The 19,298-nt window shown below is 38.9% G+C and overlaps 1 protein-coding gene across 2 annotated transcripts in view; it reads right to left on the bottom strand.

Annotated features, from left to right (window-relative positions):
• CLEC-57 (cholinergic receptor, nicotinic) overlaps window positions 1–19,298 on the bottom strand; it is a 34,424-nt gene that overhangs the window by 5,263 nt on the left and 9,863 nt on the right. Inside the window, exons 2-4 of one of the 2 annotated variants that reach the window (XM_051215236.1) lie at window positions 17,546–17,769; window positions 9,834–9,943; window positions 6,910–7,703 (exon numbers count right to left, since the gene is read on the bottom strand). In XM_051215236.1, coding sequence (XP_051068431.1) covers window positions 6,910–7,703; window positions 9,834–9,943; window positions 17,546–17,769 — 1,128 coding nt within the window. Of the gene's footprint in view, window positions 1–6,909; window positions 7,704–9,833; window positions 12,330–17,545; window positions 17,770–19,298 lie in introns of those variants that run through there. The other variant, XM_051215237.1, reaches the window with a different exon arrangement.

Below are 19,298 nucleotides of genomic sequence, written 5' to 3'. Positions count from 1 at the left end.
TTCAATTATGCATTGCTGTACACTGACTGGACAGGAACATCTTTACGGATTTCTGTATATGCCAGTCAGTCAGTAACAACGTAGAACTTCGTACGCACGTACATCAGTTCGAGTTGCCACACCACATTAGCACGGAGATGCAGTGGTCGATTCAAATCCCGTAGTGCTAGATGTAGTAAAATTATAAGCTGTAATCAGAAACATTAGGGTTTGAAGATGCTATTCAAGGAGTATAACCCAGTGAAATAAATTTGGAAAGAGAAAAAAGAAAGGGACATGAAGAATTTAGAAGATTAGAATTTGGCAGAACACAAAGAGTGGATGAACCTGCGCCATTGCAAACGATTTTGAGCCATGTAATTCAGGGTCTCTAACCATCAGTTGCTATCATCTCGCGGTCTCCAACCAGGTAGTCTACACCTACCAACATGACTCAGTCCACTTGTCAGTGACTTCATGGACTTGTGCCATGTTTTGGTCTGGCCACCCCTAGCTTTCTTCCAATCTGCTCCTATACAACAAAACATCGCACATCGAGGCAGTCGGTGGTTGGACATACGTAACACATGTCCCAGCCATCTCAACTGATGAAGTTTCACTACGTCATCAATTGATTTGCCATCCTTAATTAGTACCCGTCTCCTAACAACTGCATTACTTACTCGATGGTCCCAGGATATACGAGCAATGCTTCGAAGACACCTATGATCAAATACCAGTAACCTACGAATATCCTCTACTCTTATCGGCCATGTTTTACTGTCATAAAGTAGGACGGAACGAACTGCTGCGCAGTAAACCCGTCCTTTGGTTGATAGACGGATATCTCGCCTACGCCACAAATGACGCAAGTCGGCAAAGCTAGTCGAGCCTTCTGTATCCGTGGTGAGATTTTGTCACACACCAGACAACAAGGGCTGATGAGACTTCCAAGATAAGTGAAGCGATCGACACGTTCAATTACTTCACTCCCTATCATCAGCTCGGGTGTCAATGCAACCCAATCCTGAAGCAACATTTTGCATTTCGAGGGGGAGAATCGCATCCCGAACATGCTTGCATTGTTGCTTAGAATGGTCAGAAGACTCTGCATTTTGTCAGCGTCTTCACCAAATAAAACTATGTCATCAGCATATTCCAAGTCAACAAGTGAACCTCCAGGTAGAAGTTCAACCCCTGGAAATCTAGACGAGGAAAGTGTTATCTCTAAAAGTACGTCGACGACAAAGTTGAACAAGAATGGAGATAGTGGACAGCCCTGATGAACACCACTTGAGGTAATCAATTCTGATGACAATTTGCCATAAGCTCTCACTCTACCAGTTGTGTTCGAGTAGAGAGCCTTTATAAGGTTAATGTACTTCTTTGGTACTCCTTTCAGTGACAACACTGCCATAGAACCTTATGATCAACAGAGTCAAATGCCGCCTTAAGGTCGAGAAATACTGCAATTATGGGGCGTCTGAATGTGTGTCTATGTTCTAGAACCTGACGTAGTGTGAATATCTGATCTATACAACCACGTCCAGGTCGAAAACCAGCCTGATTTTCTCTAGTCTGTTCTTCATGTGCTTTGGTTAGGCGTCGAAGTATTATTGAAGCTAATATTTTAGACACTATCTTAGCCAAACTGATTCCTCTGTGATTGTCACAAGAGGACTTTTATCCTTTCTTATAGACTGGCACGATCAGTGATTGAGACCAGTCAGATAGGATTACATCCAGTTCCTAGATTCTACCCAAGACCTCAGTTAATTTCACTGCTAATACTAGACCACCATCCTTAAAAATCTCAGGAGTAAACCTATCAGGACCTACTGCTCTCCCTCTCTTCAGATTTCCTATAGATTTTTCGACTTCGTAAAGAGTCGGAGGACCTACATTAACTTGCCATTCAGGTCGACTGGAGATCGTAGGAAACCGAAGTGTGGCTGAAGGCCAGTTGAACTGATCCCTAAAGTGTTCTGTCCGTCGATCCAATCTCCTGGATTGAGAATGAATAATATGTCCATCTTTCTCTCAGAGTGTTTCGCTAACAGTCGGATTCCTAATACCGGTTTTCCTAACGAGTCTGAACAATTGTCTGCTATTATCTATTGCCGCTGCCTTTTCCATCTCTTGCTTTCGCTACCCACCACTGTTCACGATCATTGCGTAGACTTCTTGTCAGCTTGCGCTTAAGCTGACTTCGCTCTTCGTTATGTTCAGAGCCAGATGGAATGAGTTTCCAAGCATCTATCAGTGCGATAGATGCTGCTGAGATCCAGTGTTTCTCTCTAACCTTACGGGTTACCGTACTAGCAGATATCACTGCTGTTTCCACAGCTTTTCGGATATCATTCCATGCTGCCTCGGGGTGGGCATCACATACATGGCTGCCTAACTGTTTTCCTAGTTGTTCCTGAAACATACTCTTAGCTTAAATATCATTAAGTAGGCCCCCAAGAGGTTTCCTTGCAGCGTCTTTCCTACGTCCGGTAAGACGCAGGCAAATACGCGCTCGTACTAAAGCATGATCTGAATTTAAGCATGTGCTCCAGAATGAGCGACAGTCTTCTGTCGAGCCCCTCCACCGGTTGCTGATAGCGATGTGATATATTTGGGTCCAACGTTGGGACGAATTAGGGGGTCGCCATGTTAAAAGATGTTTTTCCTTATGCCGAAAGTTAGTATTTGCAAGGAACAGGCGGTTATCTGAGCATAGCTACAACAGACGGTCGCCATTATCTGTTCTTTGAGCCACACTACTATAAGATCCACCCAGGGGTCTCTCCCGTTCTCTTAGTTTGCCTACTTGAGCATTAAAGTCACTAGCCATTATTACTACATCAGAGCGCCTAGCTTTTCGGAGAATGTCGGAAAACTTTATGTAAAACTCATCTTTTACATCATCTGAGCTGCAGTCAGTGGGAGAGTAGACAGAGACGACGAAGAGGCAAAGACGAGTGTCCCTATCTTTTCGGATCCTTACTGTTCCGTTCAGTCGGACAGCGCACAAACGAATGTCTACTGGGATCCAGTCTAAGAGAGCTAGTTCTGCCCTAGGACTCAATGCTATACCTACGCCAGCGAGGCCATGGGAAGCAGAATCGGGGCTTCCAGATACACGAAGTGTGAATCGAGTTGCTTTTTTTATTTTGACATGGTGAGGTCAAATAAATGACACTACTCGGATCCTGTATGCGCGTTTCGGAGACGCAGCACACATCGATGGCGTGGGATTCTAAAGTCCTAGCCAAGGAAGCTTGCTGTCCTATTTGGCACAGTGTTCGGACGTTAAAAGCTCCTACGTGTAGTTTAGAACGTGGTTTCAGGAGACCAGGAATAGCGTTCCACGTACCCGAATCGTTTGCCCTAGCGGTGCGAGGTGATAAAGAGACGTGAGGAGGGTTAGTCATGGAGATAAGAAAGGTGTTAGGAAGTGTAAGAAGGATTTGAATGTGACCAACTTGGTATCGTGTGCTGTTACGGGTATGCGGGCTGATATCACACCACGGCTGCCCACACCATGGAAGGGTATTTCTTGAGGAACCTGAAAAGGGATTCGGATTAATGTCGGCCTTAACGGCCTTGGAGCGTGACCGCAGAGCCCAGGGGACAACTGCTTGAGGCCGGTCGCGTAAGGCCTTTGTGTGGGAGGTTCTTGACGTGTTAGCTCCGTTCTTCAAAGGGCCTTATCGCCGGAGATGGAAATCCGTAAGATGAGGTGAGGTGTGACATTTTTAGGGTTGACCTTTTCCAACCCCACCCCTCGTGAGAAGGCAGCATCGCTGCTGGTGCTGGTTGTCCGAAGGAAACACCTTACTGCTGTCACACCCCTCTACAGTCAGCAGTACGACTTCGCCCTCAGACCTTGAGTTGCTGCTTTTAGTCTTACCGTTCTCCAATCGACCTGCCTGGCATGGTAGAACCTACAGGAATATATGTTCCAGCCAATATAGCTCGGTTGGGTCATCACGATAGGCAAGCTCGACCACCGCGTCAAGGTAACAGCTTCGGTCGGGCTGTTTATGTAGCCAACAATTAAACCACCTAGTCGAGAATACTGTAGAAAATAGAAGTGCGTTTACTACTGAATACAGTTATTATTAATATATAAAATACCCTTATGGGTCAGTGTAATTTTACATTGGTTTTCAGGAGAACCAGACACCATCCAGACTTCCACGTGACAATCCAAACAGTACGGCTCAATCCCACTTACAGGAGAGCCAGATATCACCCAGACTGAAATTCTATAACCCGAGTAGTGCAGTCCAATCCCGCTTCATAGGAGAACCAGACACCATATAGACTTTAATGCCACAATTTGATTAGTATAGCTCAATCCTGTGACGTAACCACACAGGTACCAAGCACCCTGGTGGACTATTCACACCATTCATATACATAATCAGCCTCAATCCTCGTGCTGATTATGCGGCGAGTGGCATTACAAGAAGTTTTGCCCTAAAAGCTACTGTTGTACTAAATGTTAGTGGAAAGAAAATAAAGAATCTTGCTGTAAAAAGATGTATCATCGTCCATCACGATTTCATTCCGGGAAACAAACCCCATGCATCAACCAGCCAAATAATGGTAGCTCATACATTATCAGGACATAGTCGACGGAAATATGTAACTATCGAGGTTGACGGTCACCATGCCCGCCTGCAGCTCGACACTGCTTCCGATATCACACTTATTAGCCGAAGAACCTTGAAGCATATTAGAAAACCCCAGGTGCTCACAACAACCCAATAATAATAATGTGAGTCGTTTGACTGTTAATCGGAGTAATACACTGAAAAAATTCATTGAAATTGTTAGAGAGAAAATAATGTTATCCTTGTGTATTTTTTAACTTTATCAACCTTTAGATACAATAATCACTGTTTTGATTCGAAATCTGTCTCTATCGACGGGAAACTTGTCATCGTCAACAATTTTTTCGAACTTAATTTGGATGATATATATAATCTCTCTTTCTTTTGATAGTGAAATTATATGTACGTATTTTTTACCAGTTTTCTTGTTGTCACAATACTTGTCAACTACAGTCGGCATAACGGACACATAATGGACATAATGTTGAACACTAACACCATTGGATGCCGGCTCAGTGGTCCAGTAGGTTAAGCGTTCGCTCACCAGACTGGAGGGCTTGGGTTTGAATCCCGCGAGCAGGATCGTGGATGCACACTACTGAGGAATCTCAAAATAGGACGAAACAGTGCTCCCAGGTTTCCAACGGTGGTCTTACATCAATCGGTTCATGATCTCAATCAAAAACGTAATAATTTCCACAACGCCTATACTGATTTCATGTAAGAAACGTGATACTACTCTTCATCTCAATGTCCATTAACAGCCCATTGTACCAAATGGCATTGGCGTAACCTTTTTTTCCTAGATTATGATATTATATTTCACGATAGCGATACTATCTTATTTATTTATTCAAACACATAAACATTGGTACAAGGAGGCACCAAATATATATGCGCCACATAAATCACTCGGTTTGTGTGAGTGCTGGGATACTGTCCGGGTGCCCAAACGAAAACAGGCAGTTTACTCGGGGGGCCACAACCCGAGCCTTTGACCTAAAATTCTAATTCACAAATCAGTGAAGCAACGTCAGGAGATGCAGGCCTAAGTTAGTTGGTGACCAACCATTAGTTCATACCCCACTTGTCCCTTCAGGATCCTGGAGCCCATGTGCACCATCGCTTTGAAATCAGGGTTTTCCAACTCCCGCAAGTCAACCCTCCATACCCACCAACCCAGTTTAAGCTCTGGACATTCGTTTTTCGTCCTTTCGATTTCGTAAACAATAGTAATACCACGAGAAGACAGTGAGCAGGACTTCCTCGTCAGTGGTTGTATGCACGTGGCCATGTGAGAGCATTTGGAAAGGGAGTACTGACTCTTCCCACTCTCGGCTGTACCAGGGGGCGTGAGATCATCTGATAGAATTTCTTTCAATACTAAATTCTGATATAACAGTGCCACTTTGAGCATTCAATCAAAACAGTTTATGATAGATGGATTCCAACAAATTCGACTACAACAATGTACCATTTATAGCTAATTACCAAATTCATACAATTGACAAACAGTGTATTCTTTTACAATTGAGCATACATTTTGAAACAAAGTTAACCACTCATTTATTCTTAAATATTTCTAATCATAACCTTAAAGTTTCACCAACAGGCATCGATACCACAATAACTGCGGCAATAATGTCGGACAGCAGTAATAATCAGTAAGGTCATTTTTAAAACTATTAATTTTATTTGACGACGGGTGATAGTAAAATGCAATGAAAAGAATAGAAAAATTTTCATTAATATGTGTAGAGTGTGTGAATCTCCAAAAACCACTATGTTACTTACATTATTTATAAAATGTCACCCTTTATAACTACGCCTGGAGCACACCTGGTGCTACTGTCAGTCCAAAGCCCGGATAAAGGAGAAGGGTTTGGCATGGGGTTAGCTACCCCATCCCGTAGAAAATTAACTCAGTGGAAAAACGCTAGCCAGAAAAAATAATTCAAACCATCTAAACACTGTCATCATTTTAGAAGAGTTATGACGCCTTATGTTAAAAACTGATTTTCTTCGGAAGTCACGAGGCTGATGCTCCTTCTGAAAACCAGAGCAACCATTAATTTAGGTACATGGAATGCTCGTAGAATGTGAGAGATCGAGAGAGTCTTCCAAATTGTTGCAGAAATGAAGAGATAAAACCTGAATTTGCTTGGAATCAGTGAAACACACAACAACGATTATACTCTGGCCATAAAGAAGAAAATGCTCCACATACACAAGGAGTTGTACTGATGCTATCCAAACAGGTACAAAAAGTACTTGATAAATTGTTACTCATGAATAAAACTGAAAACAAATCAATATCACTCACCTATAAGTGGAATATTTTTGGCTGTTGGCGGTACACGTTCAGCTATCAACATCATAAACATAGAAAATGCTAAAAATACTGATAAACCTAAAGTAACTTTTTCACCTGAATCAATTGGGGTCCAAAATGTGATTAATGTAAGCAATGTTAATAGTATACATGGTACGACAATATTCCAAATGTAGAAAAAACTTCTTCTTTGTAAGAATAGTTTTAATACTAAGTCTGTTTGTCTAGTGTCCAATTTATTATCATGAAACTGAATGTTTAATATACTTGTGGTTGGTTTCCAAACAGTCAATGTATCAGTAGATCGATGAGTATAGGATAATATAGCATGTTTCAGCATCCAATCTGTACTATCCCAATAAGATGATGTATCTAATGCATTTCTAGTCAGATAATCTTCCTCAAAATTATTATTATTATTATTATTATTATCAAGGTCATCTTGTCCTATTTCGTCATGATCTCTTCTTTCTGTAGTTAAATGTCGATTCGAAGTATTTGACAATAATGATACTAAAGAAGATGATAATTTTTTAGAGTATTTCCAATTTTTCATTGTTGTTGATTTATTATGTTGATCCGTTTGAAATTTATATTTAATCCAATCAGATGTATACATCCATGATCCAAATTGTATTTCACAATTTTGATGATCAAATGGAAATAATGTAATATCGACTTTACATGATGTTTTTAATTGAACTGGAATTGGCCATGATACTTTACCAGAACTATGAATTAAAACATAGACACCTTCTAGAAAACCAGAATTTGTATGATCAGCACTGTAATAAAAAGATAAATTATAGTTTGATAAGTACACTTGATTATTGATGGAGTTTTGCTCTCTGAGCTGGATGGTTTGGTGCTGATGATGTTGTTTAGGAGAACAATGAAAGCTCCACGACCGAACCATCCAGCTCAGAGAACAAAACTCCATCAAATCCATCCACCTGAGCTACAAATCTTCCCCACACTTTGTTAATAGAGTCAACAGTTATTCAATTGGTCAATATTCTAAAGCTTACTACATGATTATATATATATAAAGCTGCTTAGAACCTTCTCATCAAATTTATATTGGAACTTAATAATTAGTCTAAGATTTCTCTTTAAACCAAAGAGGTTTCACTACTAGAGATTGAAGATGCCACCTGTATTTATAGTTTGATAACACTTCAACTAGTAACAGATTCTATAAATGAATCGTGCCCACTCAGTGAAATCAAAAGACAGAAGCGAGGAGGTTTGAAGTTATATTTGATAGGCTATCAATATATCGAGATGCGACTGATCTAAACTGGCTAGCGATTGCAGGGGAAGTTGAGCATGGCGTACTCACTCGTGATCTAATGCGGATAGATCACTGAACGCCTTCAGCTGCATGAGTCCATTGAAACTATTGTGATTCACATACAATCAAACTCCAACGTTTTGAAATTTGCCGAAGCGATAGCAATCAAACGTCTAAAACCAGATCTATGTATACAAAAAGAGACAGTAATAAATCTTTCTTCACCTTGGTAACAATAACCTACCTTTTTATTCATTTATTTCTCTATTAATTTATTGCGTCATTACTTCAACTCTTTTAAATTACATCATACATAAATGATTGATTTCAATTCATATTTTCTTTATTACCATTAATCTATTTTCATGAGTTCTAATCACTATTTCAATGTTCTGGAACTTTCCCTCTCAAACTCTATTTATTCGAGACAAAAATTTTGTGACCTCATTAACTTTATCGGAATCTTCGCTACACCATGATACATTTATTCATCTTTAATCACCCTCTTATATATAAATATGTCAATATCTGTAATGATTTTGAATTTCAAGTAATTTAGGTTGTAAGCAGCTGATGAGAACCTAACGAAATAAAATGAATTCATATTATTCTGCACCATTCTTTGTTCTTGCTCTCTTTAATGAAACTATTGTGGTCAGCATCCAATATCGAAGACTTACAGAGCTATTGAGGACTTATTTACTGCTACAAGATCATGAGTGTTTTTATACCCTCTTTATTCATACAGCAAGAAGGTTGAGTTCTGTGAATAAATTCCAAAATGAAAAGACATTTCAATACATTCAATGAAGTTTTATTGTTATGAAATAGCAACTAAGCTCGGAATTTAGTTTCAATCAACTATATTGTCCAAGTATGACAAATAGTCAATATATATGTTTTCTTTTTCCTTAGTAATTTTCAATTAAGAGTTCATTTAAAGCAATAATAACTCATATGTTTACTTTCAGTAGATAAAAAGACATATCATCAACAAATAATTTTAATATTAAACCATAAATCAAAATATAATCAGAGAGGCGTTGTATGGATATTATAGTAACTTAATAGTTTAGCTCATGAGTCAATTGAAGTTAGACCACCATGGAAAACCTGGAAGCACTGGACGATCGTTTCGTCCTAGTATGAGACTCCTTAGAAGTGTTCATTACCATAAGTCATTTATCAGTTAAGTGACTAATAAATATTTCTTGTTTAGAATTACAGAATATATGGACCAAGTCCCATTAATGAAATGTACAAACTGATATGTAAGTACATTTAATTGACAAACTCATAGTTTTGAAAAACAAAACAAAAAATATGGAATTCTACTAAGTCATAAGTCATTCGATTGGTGTGAAGGCTGGAATACTGTCCAGGTGTTCAAATCCAAACAGGTGGTTATCTTAAGGGGTCACATCCGGAGCCTTTGATCTAAAGGTCTAATCCACAAGTCAGTGGAGCAACGTCAGGAGGTGCAGTCCCATGAAATCAGGTGAACAAATTCTAGGAAAGTAGCGTTCAGTAGAGATGGGCATTAACTGAAAACTCACTGAAAGTTTTCCCTATGTGTATTATTTATTTACTATGAAAAATAATATACAGAAAATTTGCCTACTTATTAAATACGTAAGTATCTGGAGTCCATACTTGCTCAGCTGGTACACGCAAAGTTCTTACATTTCCGAATTCCGGTTCATTCCATTTTAAATACTCATCTTCCCATATCTATAAACAAATAAGAATAATAATGTTACAGATTAGATCAGTTAACATTCCAAAACACTATACACACTATAAGAACTGTCACTATAACAGGCCACGTCCTAGAGATTCCAAAAACAACATGATATACAACTGTCATCATGGTTTTGTCGACAACCTCTTCCCACCTATCCTGTAAATCCAGTAGTAAACGTGACACAACTATTTCCACATTAGCTGTACAGTTTACATTGGACACACATCCCACTTGTCTCAGTGTTATATGCGTTACGTAACTTGATTGTGAAGTCAGCCATATCATCTACTGAGCACCAAACAGATTTACGATTAAGCCAATTTACACTTAGTTTACGGGCAATCAGACGTTCCCTTCAATATATATCATACAGAATCTATCCCACTCTGTCATAATCCAAACAACAAGGCAAGGAGATGCAAGTTTCAATGGCTGTCCTGGCTTATCCTTTACAGTAGTATTGTGGTGTATGTTGCTTATGTCGACATACATTAGAAGTATGTAACACCAATCCGAAGTGAAAAACCTGGTAGCAGAAGGCTAAGAAGATCGAGTTGAAGAGAACAGAAGCGAAAATAGAAAGGAATCATGAACTGGAGGGTAAATGATGGGAATTCGCGAATGAAGTATTCAGCGTATGGTCCTCATATTTTAACAAGATATTCTATAGATTTGGACTAAAGTACATTAATTGTCCCCACCTGTTTTCTCGTTTATTAAAGTAAAACAAATATAATTACTGTTGACTCTCGTTGGACAATTTGCTTACTATGAAGCTAGTAACCTGCCTAACAAAATGGTGTTACTGAACAGGCTGTCCATTAAAGTGCTTAATATCAATTTAAGGTAGGTCGACATTATTAATAACAAAGGACAACTTATTCTTGTCCTCATGAGCCCACTTTCCTTTCGAAATTCTGAGTGCTTCTCCCAAATCAACGTTACAACCAGTATTATCCTGTAAATAACATAACATCTTAGGATTCATCTCAACACTACATGCTAGAATATTCGTTACAAATGCCTATATGCGGTAGGCGTCCTCGTTACTGATTTTATGCAAAGTTATATGTGTAATATTTTTGATTAGAAGTTATTTTTAATTCTTTTAAACTGATGAGTTTGTGCTGTCTGGACAAGGGCATGATTAGAGTCTAGATAGGTACTCCAAAAGGAGCAGTAGTCCTGCACAATATCACACCAACGATAGCTGATCGCGATGTGATCAATCTGAGTCCAGGCTTCAGATGCAGAGGGAGGACGCCAAGTGGCACATCGGCGATGACTGTGCCAGTAGTTAGCTCTAGCCGGAAATAGGTTGTGATCTGCGCACAGTTGCAGTAGATGGTTACCGTTATCTGACCTGCGACCAACAAGTCCTCATCGACCCAACTCTCTTCCGTGCCTAGACACCTGATCTGTGCCTTCAAGTTTCCCATTGGTACTACAATATCTGTCGGATGTATTTTCTACAGAACAACACTTAACAGGTGGTAGGACTTATCTTTGATCGCATTCGGCTTGCAATATGTCGGAGTGTATGCAGAGATGACGAAAGCACATCATTTCTTATACTGATTTCTACTCACTTTGATGGAGCTTTCTAGTTTAACAGGACATAACCGACTGTCATTAGGAATCCAATCATTCAGTGCTGCCTCAGCTCTAGCGCTTAATGAAACACCAACGCCAGCAAAACCAGACGAAGATACCACAGGGTCCCCAGATAAACTCACGTGAGGCAAGCTCTTCGAAGTGACAGATGGAAAGTGAACTTGCAGTACTTTAGTAGAGTCTTGAATAAGGGTCTCGGATAGACATCAGACGCCGATATTAAAACTTTCTAAAGACAGCCAACCCTATCTGTTGCCCGATCTCATTTAGTGTGCGAACGTTGAAGGAGACTGGTTTGAATTGCATACATGGTTTCAGAAAGACTGTTTCAGTATTCGTAGTCGGTGGTAGAACAGATTTCCACCACAGGCGAACTGTTGTATAAGTTGAAAAGTAAGAATACACAAAGTGAGAATAGAAGAGAATAGATAAGTGACGTAGTATATTAAAAAATGAAAATGAATGCTATCAAATGATTGTGAATGTAATTTGTCTGAATGCTAATTGAAGCAAGAATAATATTCCTAGTAGTGAGTTTCATTAATTTGATTTGTGTGTGGGTTGGAATAGTGTCTAGGTGCCCAGACCGAAACAGGTGGTTTTCTAAGGGTTCATACTCCATTTGTTCCCTTAAGATACTGGAGCCCGTGTGCATCATTGGTTTATAATCAGGGTTTTCCAACTCCTCTAGGTCAATCCACCATATCCGCCAACTCGGTTAGAGCGCCGGACATTCGCTTCTCGTCCTCAATTTCGTCGACGACACTAATATCACGAGAAGGCAGTGAGTAGGACTTCAGATTAAGCTTCCATATTGCCAATATTTGACCTCAAATCTTTGTTTTGAGATCAGGATATCAATGCAACCAATTGTGCATGTGATGGATTTTCTTCTTCATGACCAGAAACACACCAACACCCCTCCTGGAGATATTCTTTTCTGTCCATATTGCGTCCTATAAGTTTCACTTCATCCATTGAGTGACAGGTTGTATTTCCTCGTTTCCACGGCTATTTGAACGAGGATTCCAGTCTGCCACATCGTCCTGACGTTCTATGCTCCTATGTTTATTGTTGACCTAGTTGTCAGAAGGGCTACTGATTTTGTGGCTTCCAAAGTCTCGGCTTTCACTACGAGGCGTCGTAACTCTTTTAGTTGCCCGGGATCTGACTCCAATTGCATCGTATAAATGTCATGGAAGTACACATATCGTCTATCCTCATATATAATCATCGACTTAATCCGCGTCAATGAATAAAGGAATTGAATAAGACAAATACGAAAATGAATTTAGAATATGTATATTTCATGCACTCATTGGTATGGGCAGGCAATCAGAGGGACGAAGCAAAGTAAGTGGAGAGAAGAGAGTGAAGCGAAGTGACGCACGGTAAAGATGGCGTGTGAGCCAATTCCATTTAAACAGGCGTTAATTAATATTTGTGGTCGTTATGACCTTGAATCGCTTTTACCCCGTTGGTACTTTGTGATGACTTGACCTTGATCTGTCTAGTCTAGATAATGCATCAGCATGGCCAAAATCAGAGGTAGATTCGTATTTGATAACGAAATCATAACCCAATAGCATCGTAGCCCATCGTTGGAGGCGGTTTGCGGTATAAACTGGTATACCTTTCTTAGATCCGAAAATTAATAATAGGGGTTTATGATCAGTGATTAAGGTAAATTTTCTGCCATGCAGCATCTTGTGAAACGTTTTTACTGCAAAAATTAATGCCAATCCTTCTTTCTCAATTTGACTGTACTTGCGTTCTGCCGAAGTCAATGTTCTGGAAGCATGTGCGATAGCCTTCTCTTTGCCATCTGGAAACTTATGGGATATGACGGCACCGATACCATAGTCAGAAGCATCTGCAGCAACAACGATTTCCGGCGAGTGATCAAAATATGTAAGAAGTAGATCCGACGTTAATAATGACTTTACTTCGTCAAAACATTTTTGACACTTAGTGGACCAATTCCATTTTACATTACTGGATAATAATTGGTTCATGGGTGCTCGGAGGCGATGCAATTGTGGCAAGAAATTACTGTAATAACTGATAAGACCAAGGAAGGAACGCAGAGTTGCTACATTAGATGGAGGAGGCATATTTTGGATAGCTCGTACATTTTCCGGATCCGGGCGTCGTCCATTTTTGTCGAAAACAACAACAAGATATTTCACCGAGTTCATGAAAAATGTATACTTCTCTTCTTTTAGATAGAATCCACACTCAGATATTTTGGTTAAAACAGTATCGAGTCGATTGAATAACTCGGACTTACTGGAACCTGTAACGATTACACCATCCAAATAGACAGCGACTCCTGGCAAATTCGCCAACATAGTGTCCATTACTTGTTGAAAAATAGCTGGTACTGGTTTCACACCAAAAGGTAAACGCTTATATTGGTAAAGGCCCCTGTGGGTGTTAATCGTCAGTAATGGTTGGGAGGCTGGATCGACTTCTATCTGAAGATATGCGTCAGCAAGGTCAATTTTAGCAAAATACTTTCCTCCATTTAGTTTGATGAATAAATCTTCCTGTATGGGAAGTGGATACGTGTGATCTTCTAGAGCATTATTCAGACCAGTGGAAAAGTCAGCACATGCGAACAGTTCCATTTGCTTTTCTCAAGACCAATATGGTGGCAGCCCACGAGGAATAATTTACTGGCTCGATGACACCTAGTGCTTCTAACCTGTCCAATTCTTGGTCAACGACTGACAGAGCAGCATAAGCCACTGGTCGTTTCGGTCTGAAAATGGGCTTTGCATTTTTCTTTAATGATAAGGATACTTTGGTGAATTTACAACAGCCCAGTTTGTTTTGAAATACACATGCATGTTTTTGTCAAAGATGGTTTATGTAAGATACGGACGACAATTGAGAGGAAACAGAAGACTTTGGTGTAGACATAACATTAGAATGAAGTACATGAGATTCCGAAGCCTCACCGGCACATACTTTGTCTGAAGTCTTCGATTTGGAATCATCGTGAGGACACATAACATTTGAATTGTTTGATTCAGAAAGATTATGAGAACATGTTTCATTAGAAGCATTTAATTCGTTAATATCCAGAGAGGATGATTCATCGGAGGCATTCGATTTAGAAATATCATTAGGGATTTGGACAAACTCATAGGAAACATTATGAGAACATACCTCATCTAATAATTTATTCAAGGTATCAACATGCGCAATCCAATCTAATCCCAATAAATCTAAATCGTGTCGATTTGTTAGATAACAAACATCTGTAAATTTACTTCCCATAAGTTGAACATTGCATAGAACCTCTCCTGTCAACTTCACTATGTCTCCTGAAGCATTTCGAGAGACATGTTCCGTCGGTCGGATGGATGGGCATCCTAACTTGTGCCATGTATTCTTTGAGATCAACGTAACATCAGAGGCAGTGTCCAATTGAAGTCGTATAGGTTTTTCGTTTACTAACAAATTTCCGCCTACTTTTAAATCCAACTTTAAAGGTTGTAAACGTGGTTTTAATTCGACTGTTTGATCGTTGCTTCGAATTTTCACTACGATATTTAGTCTCGCGTTTATTTAACGAACAGTGACCTTCTTTGTGGCCAATGCGATGACATTTGCGGCATTTATGATTCTTAAACGGACAGAATTTTGCAAAATGTCATGCTCCGCAGAACCAGCATGGTGATGGGGGGTTGGCAGGTTGTTTCATGCTTGTATTGTTTTGTTTCGATGATTTTATGGATCGGAGCGCATTAATTGAATCAGAATCGGAAGGTTTACCCTTCTGTTGCACCATCGCAGTGTCATGCTTGAGATTAAGTAACCGCTGACATTCAGTTGTGACCATTTGTAATGTCATATTCGATTCTTGTTCAATGCGTGCCAACATCCTGGTACGGACATCTGAATCTTCTTCATTCTTTAGACCACATATAAAAATCAAGCACTTAAATTGGTCCGCTGTGATGTCGTTTATTTTGAAGCGTTCGCACTGTCGATTTACCTTCCACGCATACGTGAGATAATCGTCCTCTGGAGATTTTGTTATTTGGAAACATTTATAGCGAGTATTAAATAATGAGGACTGTTCATCGAAAATATCAGATAAAATCTGGACTGTATCTTTGAATGATACATCTCGTGGATTTTGTGGTAAGATAAAATTCACATATTTATTGTATTCTTGTGTTCCAAGTCTTCTTAAGAGTAAGCGTACTTTAGCTGCGTCGTCAAGATGTGAGCATTCGACGCGAAAAATGTCTTCACAACGGTGAGACCACGAACTGAAAATGACACCAGCTTCGGGATCAAAATGAAATTCAGAAATAGAATTTACGATGCTTTCATACTTATCTGATTGACAAGTTGAGGACGAATGTAATGAGAGCATTCGCGCCAGTGCATCCAAAAGCTTCGTTTGATTTGCATCATTTTGTGCTTGCTGCATTTGAAGAATAGTTTTAAGGTCATCCAATGGTACAGACATTTTGCTCTGGATCAATCAATATAGAAAAGAAAAAAATCTCCGTCGCCAGTTGTTATGACCTTGAATCGCTTTTACCCCGTTGGTACTTTGTGATGACTTGACCTTGATTTGTCTAGTCTAGATTATAGCCTTGACGCGATAGGCTAAGCGGCTTAACCTTGAGTCTAGTACGCGTGAGTTCGAGATGGGGCAGAGAGAAAACTATTCTAGAACCTGATTGGTTGGCAAGCACGCGAGTGAAAGAAGACAAGACAGTTGGAACACTCTGAATTCGGATTAGTGCAAAAATGTACATGAATAAATAGGTGAATATCCTGACCACAATGTACGATAATTTGGAAAAATACAGTTATGCCCGAAACAGGGAATTAGGGTAGAAAATAAGATGCAAAATATTATGTTTAAATTACAATATTTTCGGAACAAAAAAAGGTATGGCAGTGAATGTTACATAGAACGAAGGCTCATGTTATGTAGAATAAAATAGGGACAAAAATAAATATAAGTGTTTTACAAGGTTTGAATGAATTGAAATAACGTCCCAAGAAAAAAGCTTTCGTAGTTGTCTGAGCTTCTTATTTCCCCGTTCACAACAATAGTCACACAAAAATAAGCAACAGACATGTGATAAGTGGGATAAGAAGGGCACACACATACACTTACATAAAAACAGTCAGGATTGATAAGCGAGTAATTAACAAGGTCAAAATATGAATCAAGAAGAACGGATAAGTTGGACTGTCCAGAAGCTATAATATGGGGTTAACACAGTAACTGACACTACACTCCCATAAACTTCCAGAGCAGAGTTTAACCGGTCTAATTAGTTGACGCTGATTAGGGATGCTAACCCTTCTCTCAAACCTACTTTTACAAGGCTTAAATCTGTCAGTTGCTTTAGAGGAGCTCCAAGTGGTGTTACTTCAAAAGTCAATTTTATTAAAAAAGTAAAGAGAATGGTCACTTGCTGTTATGCCCCGATAAGCATAATGAATGGTAACTTTTGGGATCCATTTATGGACCAATACTATGCATATAATTTTATCGTATAATTCTCAAATAACTAAACTATTCATATTCATGTCCCTCTTATTATGAGCCTTATTTTGACCTATGAACTGTTATTATACAATTTACCATACTTGAATTATGCTCTGTCTATTAATCATTACCTCCACATTCACAGCCACATTTGGCCAAATTTTGTACAAATGTTATTTTCTGTTTTATGGAAGGATGTGGTCTGTCTGGTTGGTATATAAACCCAGTGTGTTTGAAATACATGATTCATATTGCAGAGGCTGAGATTGGTGTTCTGGACTTAACTGGATGGATTAGGCAGGAAGCCGCACGAATAAGGACTCTAAACTGCTTGCACGCGTTTTAGGCGTCATTGGTCCGAACCATTATTCACTGCTCTCTAATTGGCGGTGTCATTACGTTGTACATTAACAGGACACACAGGTAACAAGTTATAACAACTTACCTGCTCAAGGAATAGTATAGTTGTCAAAACTTGATTGCGCTCATCCAAACCACTGATTTGTTGTAAGCGTATACGTATCTTCACTGTTAACTTTTCGGATATGTTTTTCAACGGTCTTACAGATGGCTCATAATTGTTCATGATATATCTGTAAACTTGTTGTTCATGTGGAATCAAAACATTATTGTGATTAACAGGAATAGGTTGATCATTTTTATAGTTAGCTGAAACACAACAACATTTCAAATAATTAACAACTCGAATTTACTTGACATTTTACGGATCATTTGAAGAGAATCTGCAAAGCAAGCCTAATTAGCAGCAGAATTCAAATGAAGTGTTCATCATCTAGTTTTACGCATTAATTTTTCTGCATTTGAAACGAATTCAATTCAAAATTTACCGATTTCAGTGATTAGACGACAAGAAATGGCTGTACCCTGCAATCTCGAAACGATTAGAAGACTTTTCACAATCTGATATTCAGAACTAACTAACTGATCAAGAACTAGACTTACTCAAAATTTAATTTGGGAACTATTTAGAAGGAATACGAAGTGAGCTTCATATAAAACTAATCACTTTTATGAATAATTCACAAGTTTTGAATTCAGTTTGACTGTCATGTAAGCGGAATAGGTCAACTTCGGCCTGTTCGTGCTGTGTATAATTGATTCACGTGATCATTGATCGGGATAATTATACATGTGACGTGAATGTGTTATATCTAGAGCTTATGTTCAGCTATGGCAAGATTGCGTAGCAATACTCTTACCTTTGTGGCACCATCAAATTTCTCTAGGTCGACGATTCTAGTAGAAAGTACACTCATTTATATAATGATTGTACACACACACTTTGATTAATAATTAGGATGAAATCACATACATAAAAAATACTTAGTTATAACAAATCACATGCGGAGCATAGTTCATGTCAATTGAATACAAGAATATCGTATATTAGACAGAATAAAAGATCATACCGGGAAAACAAAACAAATACTACATTGCACACATTGAAATCATGAGTCAGTTGGAGCTAGACCACCATGAAAAACCTGGAAGCACTGAACGGCCGTTTCGTCCTAGTATGGGACTCCTCAGCAGTGCGCATCCACGATCCCGCACCCTTCTACATTGAGTTATCCTTGCATTGAATCAAAACGGAAATATTGAATAAAACTCATAATGAGTAAATCAATCGATTTTCGACTTTTCTTACCATCATATAAATATGAAGACAAGAGAAAGTAAACAGCTAAAACATTGCGCATATAACTTTCATAGTTCACTTATTCGGTGATCAACTTCATAAATAATTCGTTGAGTAGAGGGAACATCATGTTTTTGTAGTTATTATGGAGTACATAAATAAAACAAGTAATGGATATGAAATAATCCATAAATTTTATCATCACTGAGTGATCTATTTCCAAGTTAGTCAACTTGAAATATTTGGTCTCTTATTTGAGTTACTTATGAAATTTTGCTAGAAGTAACTTACTATTGATAATTTGTGTTGATACTTGGACTGTAGATTTCAGTGTTCCTGAGTCATTATACATAAACTCACAGAAACTGGTTTCAGCTCAGGAAATTTAGGTTTTGTAGTTAGTGAGGTATCTAATATTCACTGATTAAGAATCTAATGTTGTAAACTTTTCACATATATTTATTTTGTAATACATCCCACCCAATTCCAAAGTTGAGCCTACTCTTCACAACCAACTTCACCATTTCATAGTTATATA

This window comes from Schistosoma haematobium, chromosome 2, assembly GCF_000699445.3.
Source record: "Schistosoma haematobium chromosome 2, whole genome shotgun sequence".
Classification (NCBI taxonomy): Eukaryota; Metazoa; Platyhelminthes; class Trematoda; order Strigeidida; family Schistosomatidae; genus Schistosoma; species Schistosoma haematobium.
The sequence above is the reverse complement of the archived record's forward strand: the minus strand, read 5'-3'. Positions and strand labels throughout refer to the sequence as shown.